Genomic DNA, 18603 nt, shown 5'->3' with positions numbered 1-18603 from the left:
TAACATTCATGGCTCTCAACTGAGGATGCATCTCTAGGATTTTATTTTCAGTGATCTGCAGTAACTTTAGCTACATCTTGTGAGAACAATCTCTGACCAGCCCAAGTAATTTGTTTTTTAATTTTAACTGCAGTCATAATTTGTAGTAGATCTATGTATTACAAGAAGAACAGAATAACTCATCTTGGCTTTTTAGAAACTTTGGGACCAAGACTGTGTGCCCACTGTATGTTAAGAGGGGTGAATATATCTGGAAGTTTTGGTAGAAAAGATTAAAAAAAGGTGGTCAGCTCGGAACCTTCTGTGTTTTCTGGAAGTTAACATATGCACCAGTTATTTCAGTGGTTTCGATTTTCAAGGTCTTTGATGTGTTTTTTAAGTAGAGCAATTTGTGATCCTAGGTGGAAAATATGCAAAGTTTCAAGTTGCAGAGTGTCTGTTTTTTGTTCTACCTGTAAAACTCGACTATAGAGAAAACCATTTATCAGCTAATTGTTGCAGTGTTTTGATAGTTTCTTCCATGAAGGTTTTCAGGGCACATACTTCTTCAAGAATCATATCCACAGATATGGGGGTTGACTTCACTGGGGATGAGGGATCTTTTTTAGGCCTCTTATTAGATCCTGCCAACACTTTACTTGTTGAAAAAGCTTTTGGAATGGCACCTGAGTGAGACTCAGATTTCTGAGAAAGAGCGTCACCCATATCAGTACGATCAGCACCTGAGTCTGACGGAAAAACATTACTGGAGGTACTGGAAAGCTGGAGATTTCTATTTTCCCCATATATGATAGAAAGGCAAATAGCACATGTGAGTTAGTTAATAACGGAGTAAGAACTTGAAATACGGGCACAATGACTAAGCATTGAAAGAGCTTTTTTAATTATCTTCTTGTCAAACAGGCAACATTCTCATAAAAAGTAGGTTATGAGGCAGAAAATCTAAGAGACATAACATTTTCAAGAAAACGTAAATGACATTGATAGGATGTCACATCAGCTCTTAGTAGTTATATTATAGTTCAGAAGCCAGTTGAATAATATAAAGAGAAGCACTGTGTTAAGGCAGCATAGTGATATGTGGAAGAGTGCTCGCCATTTGTGATGTTGCTAACGCGTCCCTTTATGATAATTTATTACACATCAGGACTCAATTTAGGCCAATGAATCTTTTGACCCAGTTGAGAGACACCTTAGGATGAGATAGCTAATCAATATGTCAATCAATACGTCAATAATGTCATCAATATTTATTTAAAAAATGCATTTCACTTTAGTCAAAGACATCAATCAATTCAAGACACCACCATAACTTGGCAGTCATGAATAACCACACCAGTTTAGTAGAATTTTATGTGTTTTATTCCCTATTAATTACAATTCTATGAGCAAGTGTGTTAATCTCAAAACCAAGAAACAAAATAGCATAGTCACAATATGGCAACTCTGATAAGATTTAATTAAGGCAAGAATCATAAACATCAAGACATAACACGGCGTGAACATAGATCAACTTTAGCAGAGCATCATTAACGCGTCGATTCAATAAAGCATAGATTCAGTTGTTTGTCTATTTGCGTCAGTTTAGTGAACACCTGTCCTAACCACTGATTAGCATTGGCATGTTGGGCTTAATGCAAAACAATTTAGAACACCAATTTGGAAAACATCTAGCTATGGTCTCTGTCAAAAGTAAACAGTTGGTACCTAGAAAGGAAAAGCAAACAGACAAATCACAATTTCATTGTCATAGTTACCCCAAGGTTTGGGTCAGCACTCAGGTTCAGTCTTTGTCTTCAGGACATCAGTTGATTCTCCATCAGTCAAAACTCAGGTCTGGGGCAAAAAGGGCCACTTCCCTCATAAGGAGGCAAAGTGTAAAATGGGCAATCTAATGAAGGATGGTTTAATTAAAACCATATAAGTCACCAAAACGGAGTGACAGAGTTTCTGGATAAAATCAATAGCATTCCCTAACACCTCTCTCTCCGCTCCCCGTGTCATGGGTTTTTATCCCTTTTTCATTATTCATTCCCCTAAAATCTAATTGGCTAAGGGGTTGTACCCCACTATCTCTACCCAATTAACTTTGAATTAGCTCATCAAATTTGTCACCCCACAACGGTTCACAAGCGTTTTATTGGTCCACATGATTGACGTCTTCAGAGGTAGCACGTCTGGTATGATTTCATACTTCTGTAATTCTTTGCACATCTTTTGGTCAGTAGCTCCATTGTCTTCACCGGTTTAAACGACCCTGTACATTATAATAATCTACACTGTTGCATTTTGGCTAAACCATTTCTACAAGCAATATGAATTTCATGAGAACGGATCCACTATGGTTACGTTCAGCTTCTAGTTTGAAGAAAACAAGAGGTCATGTCCTTTTGCGAGTCAGCATACTGCACGTTAGAAAAACACATTTAATATGAGAGCCAGGCAGCTAAGCTTCGGCTCATGCTAACGTAAGGCCTACAAGATTTATTTAGCAAACTTTAATAACATAATCATTAATAATTAGTATAAAACCATTCTTTAATACAAATATTCATAGGCATTAGTCATTTTCATTAGTCCCCATATACATCGGCGGCCACTCCCCGTGGTCACATTTCAAGTGCACGTTTTAGCAAAATATACTAGTACAATTTCTATACGGCATTATCACACATTAGTTCATAAACATTTCATGTTAATATAGATTTTATAAGCTACGCTCTCTCAGTGTGAAGAGTGAAATGACCTTAAAGTTATTGATCTGTAATTTGAGCCCAAATGTTTATAATTGTCATATTAAACTACTATATTATTACTCGAGCACACAAACTCCAAATGCAACAATTTGTGAGGAGGCGCACCCACTATCTTTCAAAACAGTGGTTGCAATGTTCCTCTATGAAGAGAAATCCCTGGGACTAGCCGCGCATTCTAATGGCATTTACAGTGTTTGAAAATAGATCTGGTGACTCAACGAAGCCTCAGAAGGAGATGCATGTTAATCTCAGTTAGGTATGCAGCAAAACGGTCTCAGAAGTGCTCCCACGTCCATCGGAGCTCAACAAGGCACTGCCATCTTTGTTGGTGTCGAGACCTTGCCCCCCACTATTACTCTTTAAATGAAAGCGAAAGAGAGTATGCTGTACCATTCCCTTTAAATGAAGAAAAAGAGTGCACTCTGCACCGTTACCCTTTAAATGGAGGGAGAGAATGCGCATTGCACTATTACCCTTTATATCAAAGGGAAAGAAAGCACGCTGCAGCATAGCCTTTAAATAAAGGGAAAGAGGGCGCACTGTACCATTACCCTTTACATGAAGGGAAAGAGGGCACACTGCACCATTACCCTTTACATGAAGGGAAAGAGGGCACAATGCACCATTACCCTTTACATGAAGGGAACGAGGGCACACTGCACCATTACCCTTTACATGAAGGGAAAGAGGGCACACTGCACCATTACCCTTTACATGAAGGGAAAGAGGGGGCACTGCACCATTACCTTTACATGAAGGGAACGAGGGCACACTGCACCATTACCCTTTACATGAAGGGAAAGAGGGCACACTGAACCATTACCTTTACATGAAGGGAACGAGGGCACACTGCACCATTACCCTTTACATGAAGGGAACGAGGGCACACTGCACCATTATGCACCATTACCCTTTACATGAAGGGAAAGAGGGCACACTGCACCATTACCCTTTACATGAAGGGAACGAGGGCACACTGCACCATTATGCACCATTACCCTTTACATGAAGGGAAAGAGGGCACACTGTACCGTTAGCCTTTAAATTAAGGGAAAGAATGTACACTGTACTATTACCCTTTGTAAGGCTGTGTCGCTAGCCTGACATGCTCCTTTCAACACCCACAGTTTTTGGTTATGGATATTCAGTGATATATTGTTTTTTAATGTTTGCTGAATTTAATGTTGTAATTTAGCTGGGGAACACTGTTTCTACCCAGTGCTTAGTTTGTAAAAGGATGAGTGTCAATGTCCAAAGCTCTGCTTAGAAGTCTGTAGCCAGTGCAATTAAATGTTGGTGTGCCCAATACCAAGACTGCATAGTGTTTATCCCACCTTATGCCTATTTTATTCACTAGAAGGCATTCCCTGCCACTTTATTTCACTCTCGCAGGTTCCTTCTTTCTCCTGTTATGGCGGTTTCCCGTCTTTCTCTTCTTCTGTGTTACTGTTTTATTTTTTCCCTCTCTTGCTCTCGGTAAATGCTTGGTGAAGAAAAATAAATGCTGGTGCCTAAAAATGAGTGTCGGTACCCCCCACTGGCAACCACTGACTCAAATAAGCACTTTTTCTACCAAAACTCAATTTAAGATTATCACTCTGCACTGATTTATAGTTTATAGTGTTGCTCACTTTATGATTGCCTCTCTGCATTCGTATAGCTGTATTGATGCTCCTTATAATATAAAACTCAGCAATGATGTATAGATGTAAGAGTGTCACTCTGCATCTTTACAGAGTTTGTATTGAATACAGTTTAAGACTGTCACTCTGCGTTGATATTCAGTTTGTATTGGTGCTCAGTTTAAGACATACCTTTTCATTGATATGCAGTTTATGTTAATGCCCATTTTAAGGCTGGTGGTCTGCACAGATGCTCTTTTTGTGCACTGGTCAGTTTAAGACTGTTTCTTCACAGACAGGGTTTTAATAGTGATGTTTACTCTATAGTTGTAGTTAGATTTTAAACACTGCTTGCTGCAGTCATTTCTGTTGCTCATTCCCTAAGTTGTTGCTTTGTAATGATTTTCTTTTGTTTTGATCCCTAGGTTTTTGCTTTGTTTAAGTGAGGGGCCATGCACTGATAACATGTGAATGATTGACCATTATAAATTTGTAACTGCACAGATATAATATTTGTACCATTGAGCGGTTTATGACTGTGAGTTCACACAGACGCAGTACCACTGCTTAGTTGCAGTCACTTCTCATCGGTTCAAGTAGAAAACTTTCATGACAACTGTACATAAATGCCCTTCTCGTTGCAGGAAATTCCCTTTTATCACATCTGGAGTGGCAGCCAGAGGGCGCTGCACTGCACGTTCATGCTGGAGAGAAGCAGCCTCACCACCACTGAGCTCACCTGCAAAATTTGTGTGCGGCAGGTGGAAGGGGAGGGGCAGATATTCCAGCTGCACTCCGTGCTAAATGAGGTGAGTGAGGCACATGTGTGCACAGTGAAGGCTCTAATGCTGAAATATCAAGAATAGAGATCAAACTCCACTCTCAGAACTTCTCCTCCAGTCACTCATTGACTGGATCTCTGCCTTTCAGCCTGTACAGCGCTCACTAAACAACTGCACATACATAGAATACTGATATACATTCTAGCAAACTCTCTTGCTAGATTATAACATGGGGAATGGACCATTGACAATACAAGAGATTGTATTTAATTATGTCTTCTGAAAAGCGTCATTGTCTCTCTGGCATGGTGCATACAGTAAGATACAGAATCTGAGGCAGGTTTAACTACAAATAATCATTAATTCATCCAATTGAAAATCATTTATATGAAAACGTCCCAGTTTCTATCAGATGTGGTAACAAAACTAAGAGTAAAATCAAGTCAAGGATTAAGAATAGACCCAGATTTTATTAGCAGAAATCAATCTAGTTGGGTCTCTGATCCATGTATTTAGCGCATGCCTCCTAAAACAGAAAACAACATCACAAAGTTTCCAGAAATAAACTCTGTGTAATCCGATGCTCTATTAATATAAAAATAGCCTTCAAAACAAGACAACTAAGTGTTTTTAAAACTGGCTTCACAGGTGAATTCTGATATAAATTATTTAGTGCTGTAGCAGTCTATTTCTGGAACGGACTAATGTCGGGATAAATTAAACCAGTACACCTTGTTCCCTATGTTTTGGCTGAGATTTGAACTCCTGTGTATAACTTGTAGTCAAAAACGATACTGCTTCAATTATTTGTAAATGTGTGCGTGCCACACGTGAGAGGTAAGGCGCTACATGGATTAAATAAATACATAGGGCTAATGGTAAGACCCAAATGTGTTGAAGCAAGGCTACTTGACATCACCCCACATTTCTTTGTGGCTTCTGAAGACGCAGAGGATTCAGCATGGTTGCAGCTCCTCACTGTTAAGGCTCTGAGTAGGAGATGAATCGAGCACTATCATTGGGTGGGAAATGCTCCATCGAAATATAAGTAGCCTGATTTTGTCAGATCGAAAATCTGGTCAGTAAAATCACCTTGTAAATGAGCTGCAGTAATACCGGGCCTATACTCCTTATCAACCCCCTTTCAAAGCATGAGGTGATCATGTAATGCTCCCCTCTGTCAGGCCACCTTATCGGCTTCCCTCAACCACCCTCCCCTTCTTCCATTGTACCACCCCTCACCTCACACTGGTCCCACACACACATTTAGAACCTGCTTAGAGCAAGTGGTAAATGTGTGCATTAAACTCGATGACTTTGTGAATTCTGTCTGGAGGTCCACCTGGTAAAACTGGATCGCACAATTACTCTCCATTTCTGTGGGATTTAACTCATGATAGGTGTAAACATGTGGAGCGATACTAGTCGGGGGAAGAAATTCTGCACATCACTCCTATTCAGGCCGTAGGTGTTTGGCCACAGAGAAATTTAAGGCTACTTACACTTGGCTCCCTCTTAAGCATTGTCTCCTTTCTTCATTTGTGAATTGACAAGTCTTGCAGATCGCTGGATCCTCAAGGTAACCTAGCACCCACAGGAAACACTCTTATGATGCCTGTCTCTTTAAATGTTGAGGAGCCTTGATGTCAGGAGTGGGTTCTCATTCAGTACAGCATTGAAACTTGCATAAAGCAACCAATTGTATGCTGCTGTATAACCAGTCTAACACAATGGGCTAACCACTGCTCATTAATATGAGGCATGGGTCCTAAGGTGCCACAATATGTGATGGCCATGTCTCTCCAATTTTGCTGGTGGACAAAGAGTAAGGGACTCAGACATCCAACTTATTGTATTTCACAGGGACATATTTATACTCTGCTTGCGCCAAATGTGCGTCAAAAATTTTGCCGCACATTCGGCGCAAACCCTGCCCCATATTTATACTTTGACGTCCGACCCCGCGAACGTCAAAATCCCACCATGTGCATCATTTTTTGGAAGGGGGAACCTGCCTTGCGTTAATGAAATGCAAGGTAGGCGTTCCCTTCCAAAAAATGACTTTAAGGCCTGTGCGCCTTATTTATACTCATTTTGACGCACAGGAGGGGGTGGGCCTTAAAAAACGGCGCACAGCCTGATGGGCGCCGTTTTTTAACGCCTGGGTCAGGGCAGGCGTTAAGGGACCTGTGGTTTCGGAAGGAGCCCAGAGGTGTCCTCCCTTGCCCCCAGGGACACCCCCTGCCACCCTTGCCCACCCCAGGAGGACACCCAAGGGACCCATTCCAGGGAAGTTGAAGTAAGTTGGGGTAAGTATTTTTTTCATTTTTTTTAAGTGGCATGGGGGGGCCAGATTTGGGCCCCCCTACATGCCACTATGCCCAATGACCATGCCCAGGGGACAGAAGTCCCCTGGGCATGGCCATTGGGCAAGGGGGCATGACTCCTGTCTTTGCTAAGACAGGAGTCATGTCAATGGAGGATGGGCATAAACAAAAATGGCACAAGTCCATTTTGAGGCCTGATTTTTGCCTCAGACCTGACGTGTACCATTTTTTGACGCACAACCCCCATTTTTCCATACGCCGGCGCTGCCTGGTGTGAGTCATTTTTTTTTACACAGACTAGTCCGCAGAGCCGGCTAACGTCATTCCATAAATAAGGCACCCGCATGGCGCGTTGGAATGGCGCTAGCCGGCGGTAAAAAAAATTCCGCACAACTGTGTTGGCGCAGTTGTGCATCAAAAAGTATAAATATGGCCCCAAGACCTTCAGAATACATTTTTTTTTTAAGTGTAATTTTAAAAATTTGCAAACTATGTTGCATGGATACTGAGAAATGCCAACATACGTGCCCGATAGATTTTTTTTATCCTGCAAATTGCTTGTTTCAACACCTGCAAGTGTTCTATTATTCAATGAATGCACAATCTGCATTGACAGCACAATAACCATGTTAAGATGCGTAAAGGTGCATATTTAATTAAAATAGCTTTCAAATGGTGTTAAAGCGGTACATTAATCATTCAGTTAGGATTTCAATAGGAACACAAATCTCTGTGTTCAACAGTTAACCTGTTCAGTTCAAGGATGTCATCAGAGATGGATTCAAGTGCTCAGTGGTTTGTGTGGCACTCAAACTACACTGTAATTAGCACAACAAGTCACGAATTGACTTAAATTTAGCAATAAAATAGGCACATTCCAAAAAACTGGTGTGCAATGTCCTATTTCACTCCAATAGGAGTAAATAATACAGCAAAATACATTTTGAACGTGGTTAGTTTGGGGATTTAAGAACATTAATTATGTAGGATTGCCACAAGAGCAGGGCAGTCTATTTCTATCCTGTAACAAATGAAGCATGAAGCCAGGTGGTGTAGCACAGCCCAACCTACCGATATATTATTCCTGCAGAGCAGAGCTAGCAGCCATAATAGGCATCTTAACACTATTTCAGGCGCCCTTCGAATTGTAACATTTTGTAGCAGAGCTGTTTTGATCATTTTACTAAACCTTCAGTGGTTTTCGAGGTCCTGTTACTGTATCAGGCTTTTTATATTAACTTGCAATAATATTGTACCCATAAAATATCTGCTTATTGTCAAGGTAAGTGAAGTGGAGTTAAGAATAGTAAATCTATAGTTGTCAAGGACTGAGAGCTGATGTTTGTTTCAATTCCGGTATCTGGACAGTCCTAGGTAAGGACGAATCCATCTTAAAGCCACAATGCCTTTCCACAATAAGCGTAACATGTAAAAGAGAGGTGTCTGCATGAAGGGTCACAACTGGAAGAAAAGCCAGCTGCCCACAACTGCTAGGAGGTGGAAGACTGTGGTCTTTGAAGTCAGTTACCAGACTTACGACTCTCCAAAAGCTCAAGGAAAGAATCAGGTGCAAAAATTACATAAAAGGGGACTATTGAACTCACCAAAAATTACTATGGGTGAGTAGAGGATCCGTGAACAGGAAGAAAGGGAGTTTTTTAAACAGGGTTTGGAAAAGGAAACAACATAAAATTCACAGGAGCCATTCAGGATTGGAGAAAAATGCAAAAAATACCCATCTTGGAACTGCAGGAAGCTACATAAAACCAGGACTAGCTTTTAATTCCTTAAAAGACTCCTGCAGGCCCTTAGGCAAGTGATAGTCCCCTGCTCCTGCAGGGGAGCTATGAGGTGAATGGTGACTATTGGCCCTTCCCCACTCCTCTACTCAGACAAGCTCAGGTACAAAATGCCTCAAGCTGGAGGCCAACAGCCACACCATCCACCCAGACACCAGAAGAATAGCAGAGTCTGACCCTCAAGGACTGCATGCGAGTTAAAATGCCCACAAGTGCAGTTTCTGAATGTTGGTAGTAAGACAACTGGTATCTCGGGCCTCCCTTAGGAACCATCCTTTATCGTGGTCTTTCGGCAGGAGCCACCCGGGGTCTGGGAGACACCACTTATACTGGTGAAACAATACTTCACTAAGTATGATTCCCTAAGTGATAAGCTGGTAGTCGATATTATGAATACAGTATTATTGCATGTCAATATAAATACACAACATAGTGACATACAACCTTTTGCGGCTTCTTAAACATTGGCATGTAATATCGTCTGTTTGACCACCTTTTACACACATTACCTTTCATGTGCCTTTCCATGAGAAAATTTCGGGACAGACAAATATTTTTTAGCCTTAGATCATTGGTTGCTCCTGGAGGATCGATTTTTTTATTGGTTAACCCTTTCGTGAATATGAAGTAGCACTGATCCATTTATAGCCTAATAGGATATTGTTAGGGGTTTACAGTCTCTACCATGTCTTGAGCTAAGAGCAGGATGTGGTCCAACGTGGACACAGCTGTAAGTGCTCTAATGGCAGAATTTTATAAATATTGTAAAAGTCTTCAAAAGTGTTTCGAGACAACAAGGATATGACAACTCTATCCTAGAGCTACTGATTTATCCTGTGATAATTCCTTCTTAATACAAACCTGATGAACCAGCGTCAAATAATACTAACAAAATGTGATTAACGATTTGACATGAAAGTCCATATACATTTTAAAATCAAAGATATAACCAGGGAAATTGGCTTTAGACAGGGAGCTAGAGAAGCAGTACTGTTTCCTTGGAAGGAGATTTTGAGTTCATGCTTTGTATTTAGGGGAACATAATGAACTATGTCGAGGGTAGCAACTTTTTTGTGTATTGGGGGATTTTCCTAGATAGTAGGCACTAAGGGGCATATTTATACTCTGTTTGCGCCGGAATTGCGTCGTTTTTTTTGACGCAATTCCGACGCAAAACTAACTCCATATTTATACTTTGGCGTTAGACGCGTCTAGCGCCAAAGTCCATGGAGTTTGCGTCATTTTTTTGCGTGGACACCTACTTTGCGTTAATGATATGCAAGGTAGGCGTTCCCGTCTAAAAAATTGACTCCGAGGCATGTGCGCCGTATTTACACTCCCGGGCAAAATTCACGCCCGGGAGTGGGTGGGTCAAAAAAAATGACGTCCCGCCGCTTTTGCGCCGTTTTTTAGCGCCTGGTCAGGGCAGGCGTTAAGGGACCTGTGGGCTCGGAAGGAGCACAGAGGTGCCCTCCCATGCCCCCAGGGACACCCCCTGCCACCCTTGCCCACCCCAGGAGGACACCCAAGGCTGGAGGGACCCATCCCAGGGACATTAAGGTAAGTTCAGGTAAGTTTTTTTATTTTATTTTTTTGTGGCATAGGGGGGCCTGATTTGTGCCCCCCTACATGCCACCATGCCCAATGACCATGCCCAGGGGACATAAGTCCCCTGGGCATGGCCATTGGGCAAGGGGGCATGACTCCTGTCTTTGCTAAGACAGGAGTCATTTCAATGGGGGTTGGGAGTCGAAAAAAATGGCGCAAATCGGGTTGAGGCGAAAAATTTGCCTCAGCCTGACTTGCCCCATTTTTTGGTGCCCAAGCTCCATATCCCCCTACGCCGGCGCTGCCTGGTGTACGTCGTTTTCTTTTCACGCACACCAGGCAGCGCCGGCGGCTAACGCCGGCTAACGTCATTGAATAAATACGGCGCCCGCATGGTGCTTCAGAATGGCGTTAGCCGGCGCTAATTTTTTTGACGCAAAACTGCGTTAGCGCAGTTTTGCGTCAAAAAGTATAAATATGGCCCTAAATTGCCTCAGCAGTGAACACACATATCGGTGACTATTCTGGTGTTGATAACTTAAACAGCTGTACATGCTTTACTGTTGTTCTCAGACAGGCACAGAAAACCTGCCTGTACTACTCTATTTATATTAAGCAGGTTTTGCAGCATCAGATCTATTCTTGTATTTATTTTTCTGCCTCTGCGTTTAGTGAAGGGTAAGAGACTGTAGACGCAACAAAGAAGAACAGTCTTCATTCATTTTTAGTTCAATGTTTTTTTATGTGTATCCAGTGTAGCATGAATTCTGCCACAAGTATGGCCATGCGGTGCTAATAGGGTATATTACCCTTTTGCCCTTATATTGAGGGCTGCAATATAAATCGGAGTCAGGTTGAGTTGATGAACTGGGAAGCCATGAATATATTTATTGCTCTATTACTATTTGTGATAAAAGTTTTAACAAATGATTACTCAGTGGGGAATATTATTTGCCTTACTTTCATTATAACGAGGATGTGACACCAGTATCGGTGCCAACAAATAATAACCAATATAGCCAAAAGGCTGTGTTGACAAGAACAGCACCCGGATTCTATATCAAAATGGAAAATGCAGATGGAGAGATGGACGTCCTCAGAGAAAAAATTAAATAGCCACATGGTAGAAATCCGTCAGTAGAAAGTGCCCCTTGCATTGTGGCATATCACAATGCCTGTATTCATCTATAGGTAATTATTTGCATTTGCCTTGGATGTATGCTCTTAGGACCATAGTGTCCTAGATTAGTTCATATTTCAGTGGAACATACATTAGAAGTTTTCTGGGTGAAGTGCACACCACAGTTAGGAGGTGATTTACTATCTCCATCGTTATAGCTTCCCAATAATTCTGTTTCTCAGGTTGCATTTTTGCAGGTCTCAAACAAGTTTTAATGCTTCTGGGATAACTGTTGGGTTTTTCTTTTTTCATATCTGAGGAGCTAATAAGGACATCAGTATTCTCGTCCTAGCTTGCTGCTTTTATAAAGCTACCCAAACAGTTTTTGACTTTTAGCACTATTAATAGAGGATAGACTTTTTATTCTGTTCGGAATCTTTCCTAATGTTGCTTCGAGTCCTTCCTCACCTTTTTTACTACTTCTGAAAATGTAATGATCCAATGGCCACATTGATACCGAAATGCCCTGGTGCTTTCTATATTCACCAACTTGCAAATGTCTATGTAACAATGGCTAGGCACATTAATTCCATCGTCAATCGGTGTTTGATGCATTGGACAAAAGTTCATGCTCCAGATATTTCTGATGCCATTGTTTAGGTGCATAAATAACGGTAACAGCAGGTTTGCTAGTGAACCTAAGCCATGCTAAGAGCAGCAGAGTTCAGAGTAAAAGGCACAAACAGTAATAGTGTCAGGCATCAATGAGCTAGAAAGCAACACAAGCAAAAATATTCTATTGAGAAAACGAGTTACAGCCTCTTGACATGCTTGCAATGTTGATTATTACTTTAAAGATGCAGGGTGGGTGTTACCCTGAGGTGCTTTCTGTATCTTAAGCAGGCTGTTTATAGTGGTGGAAGTATGGAGCCACTTGTAAAGGCCGTCGACTAGGGCCACTATTTCTAATGCTCACATGCTAAAAGCTTTCATACAGACCAACAGCAAAGTGTATTTGTTCATAAACAAACAAGATTCAATTTCGATCTAACCTTTGTGTTTTTTAGTATGTGATAGTTAAATCTTTACGTGACATTTGGAATTTGTTATGGCATGACGAGGCCTGATTCCAAAGTTCACAAATGGTAAAATCAAGCTTCCGTTTCATTATTGCTAGTAGGATGGGGGTTTAACCTAGAGAAAAATTTAACAACCCATTACAGAGTTAAAAAGAGTTCTATTTAAATATTCAAATCAGTGATCTATCTTAATTTGTGATTTATTAAAACATTCACATATAAGCAAACCTAGGACAGCTTATGGTCTATTAAAAAGTAATAATGGATGCCATCAGCCCTTCGTGTATTTACATTTTAAAACAGATCCAGGTAACATTGTGTATTAGAATAATGAACATTGGAGCTCATCTAGCTCAGACTTAGATCCAAATTGCTGCATAAGTTACAAGGTCACTAAAATGGTGGATAAGGTCTAAGTTACCCAATTGTCTCTTTTGATATATGCAGTGTGGAGCAGATCACCCAAGCCATCTCACGGCATACAAGAACATTCAAACCTTGGAGCAAACCAAGATCTCCTCTAAGTCCATTTTAAAACATTTGAATGATGTAAAAGATCTAGATTGCTGGCATAAAGCAATGTTAGAGGTTTGGTGTTGATACAGCTTAAGATCTACCTTAAGTTTTGAAAATGAATGCACATACAAGTAACTTATTGGTCAATTACATCAGAGACTCATAATGTATGTTTTGGATTACTTTCAAGTCACCTCCTAATCTGTAAGAAAATTCAGACATTGAAATATTATCTTAGATCATACTAACACTAAAGATTATTTAGGTTACCATGTGATCTACTAGAACATTTGTTACTTGGAACTGGAACAAGTAGCATTTGTAGATTGTTCTAGCTTTAAATGACACCATACCACTGCATGATTTAGCAGAAACAGAAAATATTGGTACAAATCCAAGTATCATCATGGTGTATTAGATAATGGAGAACATAGAAATCACCTCATGGTGCTATTTCAAATAATTCAATTCTCCACACAAATCTATCTACTTGAATTTTTTAGTGAATTTACCCCACTTCATGATCTAATAAAATAACTGAGCGCTGGAGGCACTTATGGAAACCTATTAATTGGAGCTGATCTGAGCTATTTTATTGGGTATTAACAAATCTAAATGATTTAACAGATTATGGGGGTCATTCCGACCCCGGCGGGCGGCGGGCACCGCCCGCCGGGCGGAAACCGCCCAAACACCGCTCCGCGGTCGAATGACCGCGGGGAGCATTCTAACTTTCCCGCTGGGCCGGCGGGCGATCTTCAAAAGATCGCCCACCGGCCCAGCGGGAAAGCCCCAGCAAAGATGAAGCCGGCTCCGAATGGAGCCGGCGGATTTGCTGGGGTGCGACGGGTGCAGTTGCACCTGTCGCGATTTTCAGTGTCTGCAAAGCAGACACTGAAAATCTTAATGGGGCCCTGTTAGGGGGCCCCTGCACTGCCCATGCCAGTGGCATGGGCAGTTCAGGGGCCCCCAGGGGCCCCACGACACCCGTTCGCAGCGCCGCCATGGAGGATTCATTTGGCCAGGGGAAAACCGCCGGGAAAACCGCCGGGAAAACCGCCGGGAAACCGCCGGTTTCCCTTTTCTGACCGCGGCTTTACCGCCGCAGTCAGAATTGGCCAGGAAGCACCGCCAGCCTGTTGGCGGTGCTTCCGTGGTCGTTGGCCCTGGCGGTCAATGACCGCCAGGGTCAGAATTACCCCCTATATCACCTAATCATCTATTACATTATTTTCTGGGTAGTGAAAAATCGATTAGAACCTTCCTTTAATTCAGTGGGCCTGGGTCACATGGTTTTCTCAGGACTTCCCCTGGTTCGGTTGTCCAACCTGGTAAGGCAAAAAGGTAACTACTGGCAAAGTAGGTGACTGATCCACCACAATTTTTTACACTGTTGCCACAGTGGAAGGAGAGTAAACGTTCCTTGAAAGGTAAGTATTATGTCCTTAACATAGACAAAGCAAACAAGTTACAGAATGTAGAGACTGTATCATAGTGCAGAACAGATATAATACATCATACCCCTCATACCGCCACAAAGTCTTATGTCTTGCACTCTTGCTGAGTACATGCTGTCAAGGATGTTGATCGTAGAAAGTTCTATTTGGAAGATGTTGAGTGAGGTGTGTAAAGTTCAAAGACATGCTTGTGTGGTGTATGTTGCTGCCCACAAGCACAGGAAGCTGTTAGAGTATATTTAATAGACACATTCCAGCATACTATGTTCTGAATGATGGCTGATAATCACGTCTTGAAAAGGGCATTGATGATGTGCCCTCACTTTAAGGGCACATTTTCAGTAATCACTTATAGTTGTAAATGCTCCTCCAGCAGAGATAGGCACAGGTCATTCATTTTCCATCTCAGAATTCCTCTGAGAGAAGAGCAGCCCTTTTGTTAGAGAAAAATATTCTTTACTGACCAAAAACTCCAAGTACCACAGATGTTACTACACTACTGTGGTGGAGGAGGAATATCGCCTTCATTAGGAGATGAAACATTCACCAAGCCAACTTTAAGTAAGGTCCCTAGTATCTCCCAGGGTAGATCCAGAAATAAGGTGGACTAACTTGTCATTCATTTAATATGAATGTGACTAAATAGGCTGTTTACTTGGAAAGGCCAGTAGAATGAGGGAGTAGTTAGTCACCTGCCAAACTTAACACCTACCCATGAGCTTGACAGGCAGGGCCATGAAACCTAGACCTGCAATCACTACCTTTTTCATAGGATCTGAAGAATAGGGCACGCTCATTTGGAAGTTTCACATTTTTGCATTTGATCAAACTGTGCAAATATCAATTTTCAAAAAATGTTTCTCCTTGGTTAAAACACCTAGAAAATACATTTTCAATTGTGCTCAAATGTACCAGTGAGTATTGAGAATTTGTGTTTTGCAACAGTAATCCTATTCTGGGTTCACAAGCTTTGCATTCTTTCACCATCTAGTTGTTTGGTACAAAATTGTCTTTCCTCCTTCTTCTTTTTTTTGGGTCTTGTCCACCACCATCAGTTGGCACCCCAGATGTTTCTATGCATAGTGACTATCTTCACATTTTTTCCGCTGTTGGGTCTGGAAGCAACAGAAGAGCTCAAAAAGGTTTTCGAGATATATCAGGTTTTTTCAAGAAAATCTATAGAGTCGTTGAAAACCAGGAAGAGAACAAAAGAGAAGAGGACCCTTTTCTCATACCTCTTTCCGATGAGGGACCTCGCCAGAGCCAGCCACGTGGTTGGATAATGAGGGCAGGTAAGGGACTTGGAAAATACCCCCTTTATAATTTGCCCAAACTGCCACCACTGGTTTTCACAAAGACCCCCATGAGGTATGTAATCTCTGCCTCAAAGGAAGGCACAAAAATCCTTGACGTTGACAAATTCATAGACGCCCAAGAAAAGTCCTTTGCTGACACTCAACACCAAAAAAAAAGGCACAGGATATCGAAAAGAAGAAGAGAAGACCAGAGGCCAAGATAGCGGTGCTCCTGCAAAGCAAAAAAGAGTTTGACAAATCCTTGAGGGCATTTCAAATCCTGACTAAACCTTTGACGACCTTCGATGTCGACAAAGATCAGTCTGCCTTAAAGTTCCCGCAACACCGAAGCCACAGGAGGAAGAGCCCAAAGAGAAGTGCTATGAGACAGAAGAGACTGAAGGAGTTGGAGGCTTTGACAAACAGCCATGGATCGAAATGTAAACAGATTCCCCCGAGGAAGGGGTAGACATCTATCCTTCAATGCATTCACCTCTAGGTGACCTCTCCATGTGCAATAGACTTATCAAAACAGCTGCTGACACCTATGGTGTACAACTGGTGAAGGAAGAGGTAGATTCTTGTATTCCTGACGGAAACTTTAAAGCCTGCTTACAAGGGGAACCTCTACCTACCAATATTGTCCAGCATCCTCAAGCAGCGAAAGGAGGCATTTAGAGAATCTGCCACTGCAAAGGCAGTTACACCAAGAGTTGAGAAGAAATACAAATCCTCCAAACAAGATCCAAGATATATATAGAGGAATGCACCAGCAGACTCTATAATTGGCTCTACTGCAAGAAAACACAACAATGTTCCCACAATAACTGGGCCTTTGCCCAAAAAAGAGAACAAATTACTCAACATGGTGGGAAGGATGATGGAGAGGCAGGCCGCAACTCAGTGGTGAATTGCGAACTCAAACACACTGCTAAATTGATTCAGCCACCAACAGTGGGATGAAATGGAGTCCCTCATGCAACACCATCCTAAAAAATACAAGAAGAGGGCCATAGCAATCATGCATGAAGGGCGGAATATAGCAAATATGTGTCTAAAGTCAGCCTTGGATGCAGGGGATACTACCAGTAGGAAGATGTGTACTATTACCACATTAAGAAGGCATGCCTGGCTAAGAGTACGGTCTTTAAACCAGAAGTGCAGGAATCCACAATAAACATGCTATTCACAAGAAACACCCTGTCTAGCCAAGCAGTTGATGACTCCTTATAGAAAAGCAGAAGGACAATGAAACAGCCAAGGCCATGGGAGTCCTACAGTTCAGAGGCTCATTCAGAAAGGGAGGCAGCACAATCCGAAAGCCAATAGGCAGAACACCATTCCCACAGGGCTAACAGCAAAAACAGGCTCAAGGCAGCTACCATCAGATCATGCAACAATCAGCTTACCAGCAGTGGCAACACCTTGCCAGGCAGTCCTTTTCTGTGAGATGAAAGGGATGAGGCCAACCACCTCGAGGGGAGGACATTAAGTAAATGACTCATCCCACATAACAATCAGTGGGAGGCAGAATAAGACATTTCCAAGGAGAGTAGGGAGGAATAACATCAAACAAGTGGTTTTTAAAAGTGATACATCATAGGTACTGCATAGAATTAACCAAAGAATCACCTCAAAAACCACAGAAACCAAAAACATTTTGAGGAGAGGAACTCAGACAATTAAGACAGGAAGTCAAATAGATCTTAAAAAAGAACACTATCAAGAGAGTGCCTTCAAGTGAAAGAAGCAAGGGAAATTACTGGCTTTCTGGTTTCAAAACAAGACCTATCTCTGAGACCAATCTAGACCTCATATTCCTAAACAAATTCATTCATACTTAACATTGTAAACTGGCAACACTCCAAGGAGTCACTCCACTTCTAAGACAAAGGCACGACATGGCTACTCTAGATCTCAAAGACGCTTACCTACACAGCCCTATAAATTGAGGACACATGAAATACCTCAGATTTGCACTAGACAGAGTACACTGCCAGTTCACAGTGCCACCATACGACATAAAGTCAGCACCTTACGTTTTTATAAAGTGCCTTTCTGAAGTAGCATCCTAAGAAGGGAAGGAATACATTTATATTCATAACCAGCTGACTGTCTAGTAAAGGCAAAGACAAAACAGAAATGTCAAGGAGACAGTCAAACAGTAATCACAACTCTAGAACAGCTGGGTATCCCCATAAACCACAATAAAATGTTGCATCAACAGGAACAGGAAAAGGAGTTCCTGGGAGCAACCCTAAAATCAAGGACAGCAAGAGCCTGCCCTGTCCCAAAGAAAATA

At 41.8% G+C, this 18603-nt stretch overlaps 1 protein-coding gene across 2 annotated transcripts in view; it reads left to right on the top strand.

The window, feature by feature from the left end:
* UNC5B (unc-5 netrin receptor B) overlaps positions 1-18603 on the top strand; it is a 409451-nt gene that overhangs the window by 378694 nt on the left and 12154 nt on the right. For both annotated transcript variants that reach the window (XM_069240569.1, XM_069240568.1), the window contains one exon: positions 5023-5187. In XM_069240569.1, coding sequence (XP_069096670.1) covers positions 5023-5187 — 165 coding nt within the window. The remainder of the gene's footprint in view (positions 1-5022; positions 5188-18603) is intronic.

This window comes from Pleurodeles waltl, chromosome 6 (genome assembly GCF_031143425.1).
Source record: "Pleurodeles waltl isolate 20211129_DDA chromosome 6, aPleWal1.hap1.20221129, whole genome shotgun sequence".
Taxonomy (NCBI): domain Eukaryota; kingdom Metazoa; phylum Chordata; class Amphibia; order Caudata; family Salamandridae; genus Pleurodeles; species Pleurodeles waltl.
This window is presented reverse-complemented; position numbering and strand designations above follow the sequence as displayed.